The 19,170-nt window shown below is 38.3% G+C and overlaps 1 protein-coding gene across 2 annotated transcripts in view; it reads right to left on the reverse strand.

The window, feature by feature from the left end:
- Positions 1-19,170, reverse strand: part of PKLR (pyruvate kinase L/R) — a 711,145-nt gene that overhangs the window by 103,416 nt on the left and 588,559 nt on the right. For both annotated transcript variants that reach the window (XM_044080213.1, XM_044080214.1), the window contains exon 8: positions 1,791-1,943. In XM_044080213.1, the coding sequence (XP_043936148.1) occupies positions 1,791-1,943 (153 nt within the window). The remainder of the gene's footprint in view (positions 1-1,790; positions 1,944-19,170) is intronic.

Consider the following 19,170-nt stretch of genomic DNA (forward strand, 5'->3'; position numbering starts at 1 on the left):
ATATAGTTTCAGGGTCAGCAACAGGGCTTTTACACAGAAACTTGTGGACTCTGTAATATCTATCGGGTTTAACTGGGGCTGGTGGTAAGGAGTCGGGGTTTAAGCTGGATTCAGTGTAGACATCATCCACAATATCTAACACTGGCGGAATAGCAAGGGGTCTGTGTTGAGGCAATAAAAGGAAGTCTCTGAACCTTTTCTTGGATTCTGAGTAATTCTGGCCTTCCCAATGGAAATGCTCCCTCATGGTATGTAAGGTCTCCCCAAAGGAGTAGTCCTCAGGTGGAGAGGCTGATGGAATTGATTCCTCAGCAACAGAATCCTCATAAGGGGGTAAGGAATATCCTAGGTCTGAGGATGAATCTGAAGAAATGGACACCTGAGGCCTCGTAGTCAGTTTTGGGCCTCGGATGCCTGCCCTTGTCTTTGCGCTTTTTATGTAATCCTGTCGTCGGGAGTTCCGATGGCATGGTGTAATTTTATTTTCGGCCAAAATAATGTCGGGCAAAATCAAACAGACGTTTAATAGTGCGCTTGTTAAACCTAGCACAAAACCGACAACCAGTGAAGTCGTGGTCTGGGCCTAAGCATGGAATACAATAGGAGTGGAAATCCTTATGAGGTATTTGCTTCCCACAAGAAATACAGTTATTAACTTTTACTGACCTCAGTCTGAGACAAGAAAAAGATTCCCCAACGGGGTACTTAGCTTTGTAGAAGACTTTGGTTCTGGATTCGGAATGAAAATCTCAGGAGTCGGCCGACTGGCACTTGCGAACTGCTTCTGCTTCGGGCACCGTGCGGCAAGAAAGACTGAAGAAAATAGCATTGGCTGCATCTTATATACCCCTGTCGCACTGACGTCAGGCAGGAGGCGACAGCAACACAACTCCGAACCAAGACTTTGGAACTCAGGCCGACTGGGGAACCGCCTGACGGCAGGATAATCCAAGTGTAATGACTGCAGCAGTGTAACACGATGAACATCAGTAAATGGCACCAGGATGTCTGCTATAGAGAAATGTGCTTGATGCATGCCCAGTTTGAGTGCTGAGCAGACATCACAAAATGAAATTATGAAAAGAAAAATAAAGTGGAACAAACAACCTACAGCAGTTTCAACTAAGTAAAACAAAGTTGTACTAGAGAGGGTAATGGAAACAATTGTAGCTTTGAGATTTACTTTTTGCTGACAGCCTTAAACATGTGGGAAGCTCCTCAAAGCAGTACTTTATATCCTTAAGTGTAATGAATAGATATAATCTTAAAAGAAAACCATTCGGAATGAAACATACAAATACAATAAAACACATGACAAGTCAGCCAAACATGATTCACACTGGGTACTTTGTATCAATGTGTCACACAACCATGTTCTGAAAACATTTCTGCATCTTGGCAAGTGCCTTTGTATACAGTATAATTTTTATTGTCTCTTCTTTAACTATAGTGACCTCTAGTGGTTTTTATTTGGAACAGCCATCATAGACAACCTTTTCAGTGAATATGGATATCAGCAATGATAAGTTACAGAAAGTGGACCTAATAGTTAAATGGATTATATTCTGAATTCCTCACATCCCAATTTTAAATAGATGTCCACTGCTGGAGTGCATTAAGTTCACATCATTAAAAATGGGAAAGCATACAGGACTGGACCCCAGACTGTGTAAATAAGCTAATGAGAAAGACTGCAGTGAGAGAGACAAGCAGGCAGACAGGTGCGTGTGTGTAAAATGACATACTGATGGACTCTGTAATAGAAATAATGTAACTAATCCATTACTTACTGCATGCTGCATTTTCACGGCTTCCACTGGGTAGTCTCCCTTGGCAGTTTCTCCTGACAGCATGATGCAGTCAGCTCCATCCAAAACAGCATTTGCATTATCACTGACCTCAGCGCGAGTCGGTCGAGGCTTCTTAATCATGCTCTCCAGCATCTTGTTACAGCCAGGGAAATGGCAGAGTAAAAACAGAAAGTTAGCACTCAAGTCTTAAACAAAGAATATGATCTTCATTTAAACATTAAAACAACACAAGTGTAAACAAAATCAAATCTGCAAACTACAATGATGCCACTTTGTCTGGAGAGCATACTTAACATGAAGACACATGCCATCAAGTGGCTAGACATGAAAAGATAACCAGGAAAATCATCTCACTATGTATCTTTCTCTAAAACTAATTTAACAATTAACTATTACTTTTTTATTGTTAACCTCAAAAGAGTACTAAACCATTAAAAAGACCACAGCAATCCTATTTCAGAATGAAGTTGTATATACAGCTAAAGTCAGCTGTTCAATTCAGTCTGTTGTAAATGGATGCTACTTTAATGGGATTTGTCATTCTAGTGTGTTATTCATTTGACTGATTGTTCATTAACCAGATAAGTGAACTGATCCTTCCCAGATGTTTATGGGAAATAAATTCTTTTGATCCCCAAGTTAATCAGAAAAATATCAAGCAACAATCTATAAGAACTGAAAAAGGCAAGTGTAAAACCCTTGCTCAGCCTTACTGCATCACTGCCATCTGTGAAAGGCATGTTGTTTATTACCGAGGTACACACTACAGTAGTTACGTAGAAGAATACATCAAGCGTTTTACAAGCTTACTTGGTGAGCCAGCTACCATCTTTTATGAGCATGTATGCAAGCAAGAGCAGCAAAACTCTGAAAAGGCTATACGAGCACAGGAACTTCAACCCCACTCAGCAAACAAAGTTGTTAGTCACACTTCAGCTCTGATACATGTTTCACTCAAATGTATATTATGCTAACTGCTAAATAAAAGATGGCATTATCTATTTATTACTGTGCATGTCTGTGTGTGCATGTGTGCATTTGTGTGCGTGTGTGTGTGTGTGCATACACGAGCGTGCGACTCTGCCGATAGATAAATACATTAATTAGTAGACCGCTATATGGTCACTTTATATTCCCCAGGAATCCTTTGAGATTAACAGTTAAGCGCCTCAACTTTAAGCCAATGCTGATGTTATGTATCTGCTTGAGATAGTCTAGAAAACCTGAACTAATTTTTAATATAAAAATACTTTTGGGGAATTTTTACTGTGGTCTTAAAATGAATGTTGTGTAATTGATATTTAAATTTTATCATCTCAGACATGCATTTCAGAAAGCAGATCTGCTAAAGTTAGTGAACTGTATTTTACTTTCAGTGGCATACTTCTGAAGGTTATCAAAAGGATTTTGCTATAAATACATTTCCTAGTACTGCCAATAATGGCCAGAGAGTTTATAAATAATATACAAATGTTTTATGGTATATTTGCAGAATTGTAGAAATGTTTAAAAATAAAACAGTATGTTTCAGTTAACGCTAACATCTATGTTCTGTTCCTTTAATGGTGCACTTGGTTTCTGGTAACCATGGCAATATGGCACTATAAATAGACATCTGAGTATTAACTTGGACCACGCCCCACAGTTCTGGAACTGTACAAATACTGGCTTGAAATGATGACTGGTAACCTTTCTGGCTCACAGAGCCTGTTCTGAGGTAATGCATCCTAACTGTCCTTTGTGCAAATGTGTTGTACTACACCTTTATGCACATGTATAAATTAATTATGCTTACTTTGAGGAAAATTTAAATAAATCAAAACTGTTGCTGCTGCAAGTGTAAAACAGAAATAACTGTTAGGTTCTCAGATGTCATCTTTGTGTGTGTGTGTGTGTGTGTGTGTGTCATTCATTTTTATCATACCAAAAGTCTCAGTCTGGTACTGAGACAGTGACATTGAAGGGACAGTGGTAAGTCATTCAAGGAGAAGTTCACAGCAGAAGATAGCTATCAACAGAGAAGACATTAATCAGTGTAGATACTCTGACAGTGTTTTATTCATGTCAAATCATGCCTGAAGATATGATGCATGATCTGGGCAGGTGTTATACATCATTTTAAGGGATAAAAAAGTTAGAAAATTCAAGCAAAAAGGAAAATACTTTCAAATTATTCCAGAATAGCAAATGCTGCTCATGAGACAGCAGTGTTTAATGAATCACTAATCTTCACCTAAATGCATATCATACAGCTTCTAATATAATTTAATTGAAGTACTTCTATCACTCCACAATGACTCCCACCATTTTCTCTCTCACACAACAGATTTCTTAGTGGTGGTCTAGTCCAATTGTCCACAGCCACCGGGCCACAGACTGGTACCGGGCTGTGGAGCACTTGGGTACTGGGCAGTCAGGTAAGTAAGTGAATGCCTTAATGAGTGTGTTTATGTGCCTGTCTGAGTGTGCAAGTGAATGCGTGCATGAAAGCAAAAGAATCTGTGTGTGTGTGTGTGTGTGTGTGTGTGTGTGTGTGTGTGTGTGTGTGTGTGTGTGTGTGTGTGTGTGTGTGTGTGTGTGTGAGATTGAAAGAGTTAGAGCGATGTGTGAATGAATGCAGGTATGAAAGAGGAAGTGACTGTGTGTGTGTGTGGGTGTGAGATCGGGAGAGTGCGAGCGATGTATGAATGAATGCGTAAATGGGCGTGTGGGTGTGACAGAGCGATGTGTTAAAGAATGCAGGCATGAATGAAAAAGTGACAGTGTGTGAGAAATGGGAAAAGAGTGAGAGCGATGTGAGTGGATGCGTGCATGAATGCAAAAGAGACCATGTGCGCGTGTGTGTATATGTATATAGTTTGGACAAAAGATACACAAACCTCATTGCTGCTGCTGCCAACGATCACTCTAACTCTTCACTCCCCCCCCCCCCCCGTCTCTCGGTCACACACACACACACACACACACACACACACACACACACACCATACCTCTCATCCTCCAAAAAATCTGGACAAAGCCTAACAGAACAGGGGGACAATTAGGGACAGATTTGAAATATTGCTCTTATAACCATTGAAAGTTGCTAGAATAACAGAATTTGTCTTATCGTGCATTTTTCTGAAGGATATGAGGTCTGAAATACAAATGTATATCATTATTTAGTGACTTCAGTCCTCAGATCATCCCAGTGATTTGCCAGAAAATCACAAAAGTTATGAGGATCAGACCAAAACGCAGAGGGAAAAATCTGGACATTCTGCGAAAATCTGTACAGTTGAGAGGTATGAATATCTCAGTCTATTACTTAGATCAAGAAATCTGGACAAAGCCAAAAATAATGGGGGGACAAAGGCCCAATAGGGACCCTTTTAAGTACTGCTCTTACAAACTTTGAAAGTTGATAGGAAATACAGGTTTTGCATTAGTATGAATTTTCTGAAGGGTATGAAGTATGAAACTCAACTGTCTGACTATTTTCTGACTTCAGCCTCAATGATCTGCCAGAAAACAACAATTTTATGAGAAAAATACCAAAAATATGAGGCAAAAATCTGGACATTCTGTGAAAATCTGTACAGTCGAGAGGTATTCTGGACAGAGCCAAATAATGGGGACAGATTTTAAATATTGCTCTTAACATAAAATCAGATCAATGTTACACCATTAAGCAGAATGTATACTTTTTTTGGTAATTATTGCCAGCTGTCTTTTTATTGTATTTGGAGCTTTTCTCCCCGGGTCTGACCTCCTCGTTAAACAAATGTCAAATAAATAAATATCTACTTTATTATGCACGCCGCAAGATGGCCGGTCCACAGAAAATTGTCTTACATTGATACCGGTCCTTGGTACAAAAAAGGTTGGAGACCACTGCTCTAGTCTATACTGATTATATGAGCATGAATGATGAAGCATTGTAAAACCTTCCAGGATGTACTATGCAAGACTGATTCCATGACTCCGTGTGCATACATTGTAAGAATCCTTAGAAGTCAGGACAGAAGCACCTAGATACTCAGATGCTGGTTACATATAAAAACCTGGTGCCCCTAAGTAGTCAAAAATTATTTTTTCTACCCTTTGTTGCCATACAATAGTTCCTGCAGGCTTTCATTTGGTTGCTTTCTTTAGCTGCTTGATGTTACATTTTCCTACACTCCAGACTCATGATGCAATACATGTCTTTTTTCACTTAGAAATAATCTTCTGTGTCTTGCTTATTCCTATGTTGTATTTGGACTATTTTGAGCATACAGTCGATTCCCTTGTATTGTTTCATGACTTTACTTGTCTGTATGCTTCGGTTCTACACCCTTAGACTACCATACATCTGATGCAAGCTCTATACCATTCTGACGGCTTGCTACATTGCCTCAGTCCATTCTACTATGAAAAATAAGAAAATGATTCTCTTTCTAACCTCTACTGTTTTGTAATGCTCAGAGGTTGACATGCATGGCTGGAGCCTCTGGGGATGCTTAAAATACTATAGTAGCTATGGACTCTTATTATCTAAAAATAATAGTAGTACATCGTTTTTAGATGGTAGCTTGCCCTATGACGACTCCTGCGCATCGCATAGAGTTTCTGTTAGCTTGACAGACTATTCAGCTACATTTGAAATTGTTACAAACTATTGCCATTAGGAATCTTTATTTTTATTACTTGCAGCTAATTTTCTTCAAACAAAATGATCCCCCTAGTGAATTACGTTTTGGGGCTCCAGTCCAGCATAGCTTTGTTTTTCTATCAGCTTTTTATCTACCCTTCCCCTTTACATTGGCACAGTTTCACTTAATACTGGGACAACAGGATGAAATGCAACTGTCTGCTTCTTCAGCGGAGAATTGCATTGTCTGGCTCTGTTTTCTTGACCACAAGAGAACATGATGCTAGCCTCAACATGCCTCTGCAAGAAGGCTAGAAATTATCCTGATGGGATGTTCTCTGCTGCAAAAACATGGCCAGATGTCTTCTGTTTAAAGACCCATGAAGTTCTGGGCACATACATTTTTTTTTTTTTTTTTTAACAAAACATTATGATAAGGTCACCCATATAACTCAACATATCTATTCATGAAAAATAGCTTAATAAAATTATTGTTTTAATAAAAGAAAGCACAAATTGTTACACCTTGCAGTTTATTCTAGTTTATTTTACAACTATAAAGAAACAACACACAATCATATATAGGAAGGCATACTTCCTATTTTCCTGCAAAATGTTATTGACTAGAGTGTATAGGATGCAGAAATTTACTGATAATATTGAACTATGTAACTGGTGGAATCCTTTAAGGATGGAAGGCACTCTGGGAACAAAACAGGCAGGCTGCCAAATACCTGGACTATGAAACTCTAGGTGTGGTTCTAGAAAAGGAAAAAAAAAACAGGGCCTTTACTGGCATTCTGTACATTGCATTTTCTACTACATTGAAATAATTAGTAGTGACTGGCAGAGCTGTCAGATGATCTCTGTAAACGGTTTTGTACTGCTCTGAACATAAAAGCTTGACTGACCTGACCTCAAAATTATATTTCCTTTCCAAAATCTTATTTGACGCTTAAAATGTGCTGGTTTCCTAAACGTGGCATCTTTCACAATTTTCTCTGAAAAGTCTGTTACTCTTTCCTGTTTAACATAAGTGGCTCATACCATTGATGGCCTACAGTACAACACATAGCACATGCCTGCAGCAAAAATAAGGTAGGTTATCAAAAGTGGAGTGAATGGAGAAGAGCAAGAAAAAACGTTCTTTCTTTCCTGCTGTTTTATTGGTCAGGCTGTTGATGCAAGGGCAGGGTGCCACGTGCTAATGAGTATCTGTGTTCATGTAGCACAGTTGCTTGCATGTTGGAGGACATCGTTACTAATACCCCTTTTTGAAAAAGGTGGGCCTTGTCACCTGTTTCTAGAACTACAGGCATTTCCATCACCTAATCTTTGGAAAAAATAGTTATTGATGTAATCCCACTGCAGCTACCCCCTACACAGACACACACTCTCTCTGCTATATCTCAGTATTTAAGCATTTTATAGTTTGGAAGTTTATTTATATTTTCTATACTTATATTTTACCACTGTCACCATCTTAGAAGCAGTACCTATTTAAATCATTTATGGTTTTCATCTAAGTCTGTGCTGTGGTTTTAAGTGTCCTTCCCTATAGCAAATCCGATATGTAACATTTTTAAGAGGTGATCTCTAGAGCAGTGCTCAGATTGTGGTTTCTCCATTTTAAAGATTTCTTTTGATTTACTTGAAACAGAGGTAATGATGTAGAGTATTAAACATAAAACAGGAAGATTCATATTGTATCAAGGAGATAAAGTTGGGGAACAACATAGGGGCAGAAACAGTATGAGTTTGCAAAAAGATTTCAAATTCAAGGTCAGATGTGATCAGAATATGGGTTTCTTAAGTGCTAAGAGTTATAGGAGTCAAATCTGACTTGGATAGTGAATGGTTGTTCTTAATTTAACTCCAGTAGGACCCTTCTGTGTAATTAGGGTCATCAGGCTGCATGTCTACATGTCTTTTTTTCACTGAACTTTACTGGTGGCCATAGTCATAGTAAAGTCAGGGCTAGTAAAATTAGATATTCTCAGAAGTTTTAGGACCCATAGTCCTTAATGGTCTGAAAAGTTGTATACTATATACTTTCCTACAGCAAAAATGTTTTACAATATTTTTGTCATAAAATCAGCAATAAAAATATACCATTGTAACATCATGCAGCGAACACAGAATTCTGCTCTCACAAAACATGACAATGATCAATAAAGCAAATAAATGCTTCTAAACATCTAACAATTATTCACACTTTTTCCCACTTAACCAGTTAAGTAAATTAGTCATCAAAGCTGTTTTGAAAGGCTTGGAAAAAAGTTTTCCTTTTAAGTGAGTGAGGAGGAAAATTCCAAAGTCTGGGTGCAGAACTATACATAGGAATCTCAAATATGTACACTAAGCTCCCATATTATTGTTTGCTCTAATAAATAACTATCATTTTTTTCTAAAGCATACATTTTAAAACAGTAATTAAAGAAATGCACAAATACAAAATTCTTGTGTTGATAGCTAGTAATATAATAAGCCCATATTAGACACATTTAGCTTCTTTATTTCCTAACTTACATTCTTTTTCAGTTACATGCACTTATATTGATTTGGAGCTGGGCAAGACCTTGTTGATATGGGCAAGTGCCAGCATAGCCAGCTGAAGTTTTGTAAAGAATGATATGTCCTTTGAATATTAAACTGATTTATAAAAGACACTTGCTTTACAAAAGTATTTGAACTTTATGTCATTCGTATATCAAACTGATTTGTACAGATGCTTGTGCTGAAAATGTATTTGTGAACTTTGCTCGTGTTGCAACGTATCAACAGTGCACCCTGCTGAAATGAAGAAAAATGTACATGTATTACTGTAGCTGAATTAAATGTATACATGTTTTAATGCAGGATACTGGCACATCAGAGGTTAACTTTAAGAAAAATGTGGGAAATGTAAATGAGCTGTTAAACCATTAAAACAGTACTCACAGTGCTGAATAGGACCAGAGACACAGGGTCTGGTGAAGGGTCCTTGTCCATTAGCTCAGTGAAAAGAGGGGAGGCCCCAGGCACTGCCATAAATATTTGGATGTGTATTGTGGCCATCTGTGTTAACTTCCTGTCTCAGCTTCAAAGGGGAATATTGTGGGAACCTAGAGTCAGGTGATCAGATCAGGTAATTCTGCCAGCCCTCTTGAAAATTATATTCTAGGTATTACAATGATAGATCTCAGAGTATTGAGTACTTTGTTTGGGAAGCCTCACTAGAAATACCCTCGCCCACAGCATCTTGTGTTGCGGTAGTAAGTAACAACTAGGGAACAGTAAAATTCTCTTAGATTCAGTCAGGAATATAGTGAAGCCTAGTTTAGAGAGCGATTTTCTTTATTTGTAGGAGTCTGTCCATCAGTATTTTTTTCTGTTATTTGAACTCTGTGGTTTACTTTAAATATGTATTCAGTATTTACATGTTCTTTTATTATTAAATATTTAAAAGTTTTACTGTGGCTGGTCCTTGTACAAAGTATCTAACCATGGAGAGTGCTTGTATTTATTTGGTGACACTGTGTGGGCCACTCCAGAAATCCTAGCCATCTTGGTGAACTACTACCATTTGTATTAGTATTAATATTACACAGTATAATTGACAGCCTTTGTTAATAGCCTTACTGTAACTAACTGGTGGCAGTGATAATTACCTTATAGTCTAGACAAAGTTGGTAGAGTAGGTAATCTGTCAGCCTTTCCCAGGTGTGTGTGTATGAAAATTAAATCTTAGAGTGTGTGTGTATGTGTGTGTGTGTGTGTGTGTGTGTGTGTGTGTGTGGTATATATGTCAGCTACTTGGGGCAGAGACACGAAGCACTGGGTTTACAGACAGGGTGCTAGTGGATTTGGCTTGGACACTCAGCTGTGGACCTAACCCTACAGCTGTACCAGTGAGGACTCTTATTGAGGAACTGGAGGGAGACAGATAGAGACATCCAGACAATGGGCTAAGTGTGTTCCCTGTGTGCTCTTAAGAGATATTGTACTTGATGCAGAGAGGTCTGCATCTGGAAATACTGAGTGTATCCATTTGTATTTCAAATGCACATCCCTCTCCAGTGTCAGTGGTGAGGATTCAGGCTCCTTGATTACTGGCCCAGCATGGGAATGATGCATATTGGTGGCCAACACATATTGGTAGCAGTGGTGGGCATCATAAAGAGGTTACTCTAAATAAAGAACAATTTGCATATCACAGCTTGCATGACAATGCCAGGCTGCACCCTTGAAAGGGAGTTGCAAAGGTAAAAGTTTGCAAGCCAGATATCTTTACAATCTCTCCTCTCTCTATCTTGGATTATGCAGGATTTTATCAGGTCCATAGGTACTTCTTAGTCTATTGAACTGTGAGGATCTTAAGATAGTTATCCTTGCATTCCCATGCTAGTGTGTAGCCCTTACATTTTGCATATGAGTAACACAGAGATGGGATAAACAAGGATATGTTGAGAAATTTACATGTTTGTCCTATACATGGGGGCTAAGGGTGCTAAACAGGTGATGAATTTGTGCTTACCCATCCATTCACCCAAATTACTTTTGAATAAAGTAAGAGAGGTCTTTTATTTTACATGGAGTGGAAGATGGTTCTATAGAAGTGGTATTATCTGTGATACATGGGTAACCATTTGAAATGTGGGGACCTGCTACAGCAAGTACCCAAACACAGACTGAATGGCGTAATAAATGGACTTACATGTTCTTACTCTGATTTGGCCATTTCCCAGAATGTTCCTTTTTCTCCAAGATATAGTAATCTTGGAACTGGTATATATAAGTTCAGGACATGAGGTGGGCTTGCCACACCACATCAAGGGGTTAAGGGGGCTAGCCCCACTGCAAAAAAAAAAATGGTTTAAAGGAGAAGAGAGGGATGTTTGAGATTTGCTCTTCTCCTGTAGTTTCAGTCTTTTTTCTGCACTTGTTGGCATTTTGAGTGCTGACATTACAACAAGGAGCTGATGCATGCTAATCCCACTAATATGTACTATTTGTTTTGCAAAAAGAGATTAAGATTCCTTGAGTAGGTGTTTATGATACCATTGGACTTGTGAATGTGTAGTACATCTGACAGAATACAGTCGGTTGAAGCTCTGTATGCTAGGCAAAGGTCGCCTCTCAGTAGCCTGTATGATATTGAGATGTGGAACAAATCTTTGAGAAGGTCTGCATAGTTTTTACAATTTAGGTCCTTGATTTTTTTAGTGACAAAGCACTGTGGTCATTCCAGTTGTGACAACTGTTTGGATGGGTACATACTGAAAGGATGTTACAGTCAATGATCAGCCTAATGAGTGCTGACAGTGGAAATATTACAACCCCGGACCTGGACATAGTACCTTTTGATTTAAGTTGTATGATGAAAAGGGAATTCCTTATAGCAGTGGACACGTGGTGATCAAAGGACAGTCCACTGTCAACATGGGCTCCTGTATCCCTAATTACAGGATCAATTTTCAGAGGTATGTTGTCAATGTGAGTTACATGAGGAATCATGATGACCAAAGAATATAGTTATATACTTCTTGGTATTTAGTTTTAGTCAACGGTTTTGAAATCAGCTATTTATTCTGAACAGGCCCTCATGAAGAATCCTGGTGTCCTCTGGAGAGTTTATTATGGTACCGAGTCTACAGTTACCTGCAGACATAGTCACCACAAACCCTTAACAATAGGTTTGATTCCTGAGAAGTAAAAGCCAAAGGACTGAACCATGGGGTACACCACTAGTGATAGGTCTTTTGGAGGACATAAAGACACACCCTAACTTTCTGGGTTTACTTTGTGAGCCAGTTTGCAATCCAACAAGTTTCATAGGGATTGACTTTTAGTGGGAGAATTTATCTTTGATATTGTGTGTGAGATGGTATCAAATGCCTTTGCAAAGTTTAGATATGTGGTGCATTCTGTTTTACCATTTGTTCGTTGCTTCAGTAACTTTTCTGAAGAAGTCATCCAGGTTAAGTAACAGGTAGTGCCCTTGATAAATCCAAATTGGGGTGGGATAAAAGTCTGTCTACCTATATCCTTGTTAATTAATTCCATAATGGACCTTTCCATAGTCTTATAGAAGAGATTGGTCAGGCTTATGGGTCTATAATTACCCTGGTTCACTGAAACAATGGAATAACTCCTGCCGTCTTCCATTCATCCGACACAAGCCCTGTTCTGAGGTTGGTATTTAACAGCTATTGTAGGAGGTCGTACAAGTCATGTTTCAAGCTGAACAGTAGGCAGTCTGCTGTGTTATCTTGCCCATAGATACAGTGTTATTGGCCTTTGATAGCACCTTGAGAACTTGTACTTCAGAGGTTTGAGAGGGGATGTAGATGGGGGAATATGATCTAAGAATATTGGAGGGGAGAGTGGAGTAAAGTTTGAGCTAAATTTGTCTGCTAGTAGATTGGTTATGTCTTCTAAACCTGTGTTTCTAACATCATTTACAAGTAGTTCTGCACAGTGTTGGACATCATTTCTGAGATTTCTGACATAATTAAAGAATGCTTTGTGGTTATGCTTTATCTGAGTGGCTATTTGTACCCAGTGGCGGCTGGTGACTTCAAATCAAAGAGGGTGCAGGAGACAGCTGAATGGATGGGGCCAACCAGAAAGGGGCAGAGCTATGTTACAGTGGGATCAACCCTGACCATGCTTCCAGGATTAAAATAATAGATTTGTGTTAGTTTAATTTTACTGCACAGAGACAGTAGTCACATCCTATATGCTTACCCCCATACACATGAGTCTTGCAAGGCCAGAGTTACAACAGTTAATGGCAGGGCCTGTCATTTCATTCTCACAGTGACAGCCTCCCAATTGCCTACTAAAAGTACCTGGTTTGAACCTAGAAAGCTAAAAAAAATGAAAAAAAGGCAACAGTCACATTACTGTATTGCTTTCTATACCTAAATGCACAGCATTACTTGCAAAGGCAGAATTATTACAGTAAATAGTAGGACTACTCATTTCACTTACAAACAACCCCCTATACCCGTTACCTACCTAAAGTAGGTCGTTTGGGCCCTACCAGTATTAGTAATAATGTTTTTATTACTATATTGAATTGATGCTTGCAAATAGTCAGAGTTTGCATTCTGTCTTGTTTCACCCAAATACACATTAGTCCTGCAAAGCCAGAATTATTACACCAAAGCTACAGTGCCAAACATTTCATCCACAAACAGCCACCATATCAACTGCTGACCGAAAGTATCTACTTTGACCCTGCGAGGATTAAAACAAAAATAGCAAGGATTGTATTAATTTACTCTGTTGCATAGAAACAGTAGTTAGACTTGTCTGACAGCTGACTTTACCCAGATACACATTAATCTTACAAAGCCACAACTACAACAGTAAACAGCAAAGCTAGTCAACTCATTTCATTCACAAATGCCCCCAATTACTTAACTAAAGTAGCCACTTTTTATCCTGCCAGGATTAAAATAAAAATAATAGTAACAGTTAGGTTTCATACTTGCATTACTTTCATTTTATTGACATAAATATTACAGCTTGTGTGTGCCAGTCAAATACATGTTTTATTTTATTTATTTTACTTTTATTTACCCAGGTTTCTGCAACCAGCTTTAGTTGAATTTCACCATATGTCCAGGTAGAAAAGCTCCAACATATTACAAAATTTTTACAAACATTCAGCATATAGATGCACAGATATGAAATAAGTAAGCAATAACCAACAACGTGGTGTGGTATATTGAAGATTTACCCATGGTGGTGTGGTTTAATCACAAGGGCGAAGCCCGGATGATTAAATAAAGCCAACAATGGGTAAATTTCAATATACCACAACCACGGAGTCTGTTATTGCTATTTTGCAATGACATTATTTAAGAAAAAAATACTTATTTTTCTAAAATAATGTCTTTGTATAACGGCGCATTACTGTTCTTCCATGGCTGGTGGTATACTGCTGCGTTGTTTTGATGTGCTGCCCATGTGTATGGGACCTGAGTTTCCACGCATATGCTTTGAAAAGGAAGCAACGGAGAAAAGAAAGCCTCCATTGCTCCGTTTTTGTTTTCTTTTTTTATTTTATTACTAAAATGTTTTGGGCTACTTTAGGGGTAGGAGAGAGTGACAGAATGGAGGAAAATCAAAGAAAATCAGGTAAGTGACACGTACCTGACTTTCTTTGTATTTCCTCCATGCTGCCTCTCAGGTATGTCCAGAGTACGGGCTATATTTTTTTTTTTTAATTTTTGGTGGAAAAAAAAATGTTTTGGAATATACGAACGGAAAGAAGTCCAGCTGACTGGACCTTTTTTCCATTGGTATATTGTGGGATTTACAATGGGCACATTGGTTGGGCTGGCCAATCAGCATGCATATTTTTCATTACTAAACTTGTTAATTATTTTACATTCATTTTAAGGTACAGAAAAGTATTACAGTTTTGCAAAGCTGGAATTACAACAGTAAACATTAAGGTCAGTTGTTTCTTTCGCATCGCACATAGCTGATTTGATCTTGTCAGGTTAAAAACAAAAAAAAACAACAAAAAAAAAGAGGACACTGTCATTACGGTAAGTATTCTTTTTTTTCACACAAACAATAAACAGAGTTCAGAGCTTGTGGTCGATCTTCACTCAAATGCACATTACTCTTGCAAAGCAAGCCAGAACCATATTCAATCCATTTGCACATAGGCATTGCCCCCCCCCCCCATCTCAACCAACTACCCAGAGAATCAGTTTTGAGTCTACAAGGTTTAAAATAATGAAAATAAAAGACCACAGTTGCATCACTGTATTTCCTTCACATTAAACAGCAAGGAACATGCACATAATCTTACTTCAGTTCACCATACACACTTTACTCATGCAAAAGTAGAGTTTGTTTGAACAAAACATTGACAAACCATCCTAATGTATCTTGACTAACCCTGCAAAGAGAGATTATGTTAAAAAACATGTAATCCACAAATGGCTCTCCAGAACACACTGCATACTTAGTATCTCTGACACCTGCCAGGTGAAAATAGTCAGTATTAGTGTACAAGTCCAATTCTTTAAAATAAATCCAAAAGTATCAGCAAACAAAAGCAACTGGAACCATGAACGATCTTAACAAATGCTGGTTTATTGAAGGAATATACTGCACAGTAACCTTCAATAAACCAGCATAATAGATCGTTCATAATTCAATTCTTTGACTGCTGATATTTAAAAAAGTCATCAACAGCCCCCAAAACACACAGACCGCTAGAATCTGGTTGATCCTGCCAGTGTATTACCTTAAAGAAAATCATTAACAGTCCCCAAAACACATTGCCTCCCTATATTTGGTTAACCCTGCCAAGATATTATATTAAAAAAAAAGAAAGTCATCAACAGCGCCCAAAACACAGACCACTAGGACTCTGGTTGACCCTGTCAGGCTGCCAGTATATTAGGTTAAAAAAAAAAAGAGAAGATTGTCAACAGTCTCCAAAACACATTGCCTCCCTATATCTGGTTAACCTTGCCAGGATACGACATTAAAAAAAAGTCATCAACAGCCCCTAAAAACACAGAGACTACTAGTATCTGTCTGACCCTGCCAGGAAAAAATGCGGAAAGCATCTGGTTGGCACTGCCAGAAAAAAAAAATGAGAACTTGCCTTACACAACCCGATCACTGTCTCTACTCTGTCACTCTCTCCCTCATAACTAAAGCATGGGAAGAGAATTTGACAGTAACAGGACTAATCAGCAGCCACATCACATATGTGACAGGCTGCTGACTTCACAGTCCCATCAGTCAGCTTTGTATTTCTTGCATGAAAACCACAATGATTTCTGGGCATCTTCATTGATGCCCATGGTCTTCCCATTCTGGACTGTTTTTAAAACAGTGGGTCTTGAGCATGTATGCCTGCTGCTCTGTGTTCCGCGTAGAATGCAATTCAACTTTATACACTAGCTTACAGTTCGAACTGCTGCTAGTGTGTAAAGTTTATTAAACTTTTTTCTTTTTTTTTTTTCTAAAGTTAGGTGGGCTGCAGCCCAGCAGTCTGATACCACGAGCCATCACTGTTTTTACCTCATATCTGGCTTTGGTTGATTTGATCAGGGTCCAGAATTCCTTGTTTATATTTTTGGCATATTAAGAGCCCATTTTCAGTGGAGGCCCCAGGAACAAAAGCTCTACAGACATAAAATATGTATCAGAAATTAATATGAAAATTCATGCAAAATACACAAATAGAAAATATTAGTTAAAGCAGATAGTGAAAATGCATAGTAGCTGTAATTAAATGTAGACTTACTATTACAGAATACTATTAAAAACATACGATCTGAGGAAGGCTTATTTGTCGAAAGTGCTTATCGGAAGACTAAGGACTGCTTATTTTATGTTATATTCTTTTTATTAAAGTTTTGATTTTACTATTAAGTTTTACGGCCGTGGTGGACATCAGGAGTTTTTAGTAGTGTTTGCCTTTTCTCTTCCTCATTGGTGTCCATCACAGTGCAAGAAAGTTTTTTACCTATTATTACAGAATAGGTATAAAAATTGTAAAAAGATTCTGTTGAAAGTGTAGTTATGTAGTCTACTGACAATGTATAGATTGTGTAAAATTAAATATGAATAAATACAAGAGGAAATGGATGTCAGGTTATGAGAGAGGAAGGCATAGGACAAGTGCAGATCCAGTTAGCAGAGAGGTGTTCTCAAAAAGAAGTTTTGAAAGAATAACAACAGTGTTTGGCTCTAATTAATAGTGGAAGGGTGTTCCAGGCTCTGGCTACCATGCAAGAGTAAAGCAGCTGGCCTGCAGGTAGGTTAGGCTTGTGAACATGCAGTAGGTGTTGATTGTCAAATCAGAGAGACCTTTTGGGAAGACTGTGTGTAAATAATGAACTAAGAGCAGGACTGTCTGAAGGTTTGTAAATTATTTTATGTGCCATAGTTAACTGTAGGTAGGTGAGATAGTGTGCAAGTTCAAGCCAGTTCAGTGAGTGTAGAGATGTGCAGTGTTGAGCAGAATGTCGCACTTCTTGCAAACCTGGTGATTTTGTTATAACAGGTTTCAAGCCTTGACTTTAGGGTAGAGAGCAGGTTAGTAAGTAGAGAGGCACCATATGTGTCAGAGGGGAGTAGAGAAGTGGTAGCAGGTATTTGTTTCATGGAAAGACTAAGAAAAGCTTGTGCCTGTAAAGAATTCCTAGCTTTTGATGTGTTTTATTGCTGTTATGTTGTATATGCAGATCAAATTTTAAGTTTTCATCTATTATTACACCTAGCAGTTTAGTGTGACTAATGACTTTGATTCTAGAATTGCTCTGGGAAAGTACAGTGAACTGAGTTTTGTTTATGGGGGTATTTTTCTTGGGGGTAAGTAAAATAAGTCTGGTTTTGTTAGGATTGAGAGACGGATTATTGTGTAACCAGGTCTAAATGGACGTAAAAGCAGATTGAGTAGTTTGTTGCAGATGTGATGTAGAGTCAGCAGAACATATGACAGTAGTCTCATCTGCATACTGTATGAGGAACCCTTGTCTGGAAGAAGACTGAGGATTATTAACAAAACGCAGAATAGGAGGTTTCCTAACATAGAGCCTTGGGAAACACCAGTAGCGGTGTGAAGATATAGAGATAGGGAGTTTTGCCATTTAACTGCCTGTTGTCTGTCTGACAAGTACCTGGAAAACCAGCTAAGAGAGGGAGGTGAGAGACCAGTTTTTAGAGTTGATCTAGAAGAACTGAGTGAAATAATGTATCAAGAGCTTTCGATTAGTGGAGAAATAGGGTGGAGACAATTCTGACAGTCTCATGTCAGTCTCCATAAAGAATATTAAGGCAGTTGTGGTACTGTGAGATGACCTGAATCCATGTCAACTAAAAGATAGGATTTGGTTGTTCAGGATAAGGTTAAGAAGTTGCATGTGTACACACTTTTCATGGAAGGATGAATATAGGATGACAGCTGGTGATATCAGCTGAGCTGCTGCCTTTGTGAAGGGGTAGAATAAAAGCTTTGTTCCAAAAATATTTGGCTACACCACCTCTTTTGTGGAGTCTATCAGTACTAATTGTATTGAAGTCTGGAGGGAGAAATTCAGTCTTTGATATTAGATTTTAGCCAGGTCTCTGTAGCAGCTATATCATCTGGTTTATTGAGATCTATCCATGCGTGTAGGTCAGTAGTTTTGCTATGAATACTTTGAAAGTTTGTTACAAAATGGTGGGATTTTTAAAAATTATTTGTGTTAGACAGTATAGGAGGGTTGGTGGAAGTGGCACCTGGGTTAGGGTGTATGTCACCTTAGAAAGGTAGGATAGAACATTTTGCAGAATAGAGTAAAGGTGGTTGATTTTGCTTTGACCTAGTAAAATAGAATAGAACATTATAGCGGAGCCTGCTCTTGTTTAGGTTCTACCATATGGTTTGTCTTAGAATTTAGAATTGTATTTTTTTCTGAGGGGTACATATGTGCCTATGCAGATATTACATGTGCACAGAATTTGTCAGTGAATGATTCTGCATAAGCAGTGGGGTCATCAAATTAGAAGTATGTTTTGAACTTAGCCAGGTCATAAATCAGTTTTAATAGATTAGCCTTTGCATAATCTTTAAATATGGAAGTATTATATGATGCTTCAGTTGTATGGTGAATGTAATTGACCTGTGGTCAGATATGATTCACAAGGAACTTACAATTGATGGGGAACAGAGCTGCCCCTTGTTAGTAAGGACCAAGTCCAGAATTTTGTCACCCATGGATGGTCAACAGGCTGAGT

The sequence above is a fragment of the Protopterus annectens genome, chromosome 8.part0 (assembly GCF_019279795.1).
Source record: "Protopterus annectens isolate FY-2018-M chromosome 8.part0, PAN1.0, whole genome shotgun sequence".
NCBI classification, from domain to species: domain Eukaryota; kingdom Metazoa; phylum Chordata; order Ceratodontiformes; family Protopteridae; genus Protopterus; species Protopterus annectens.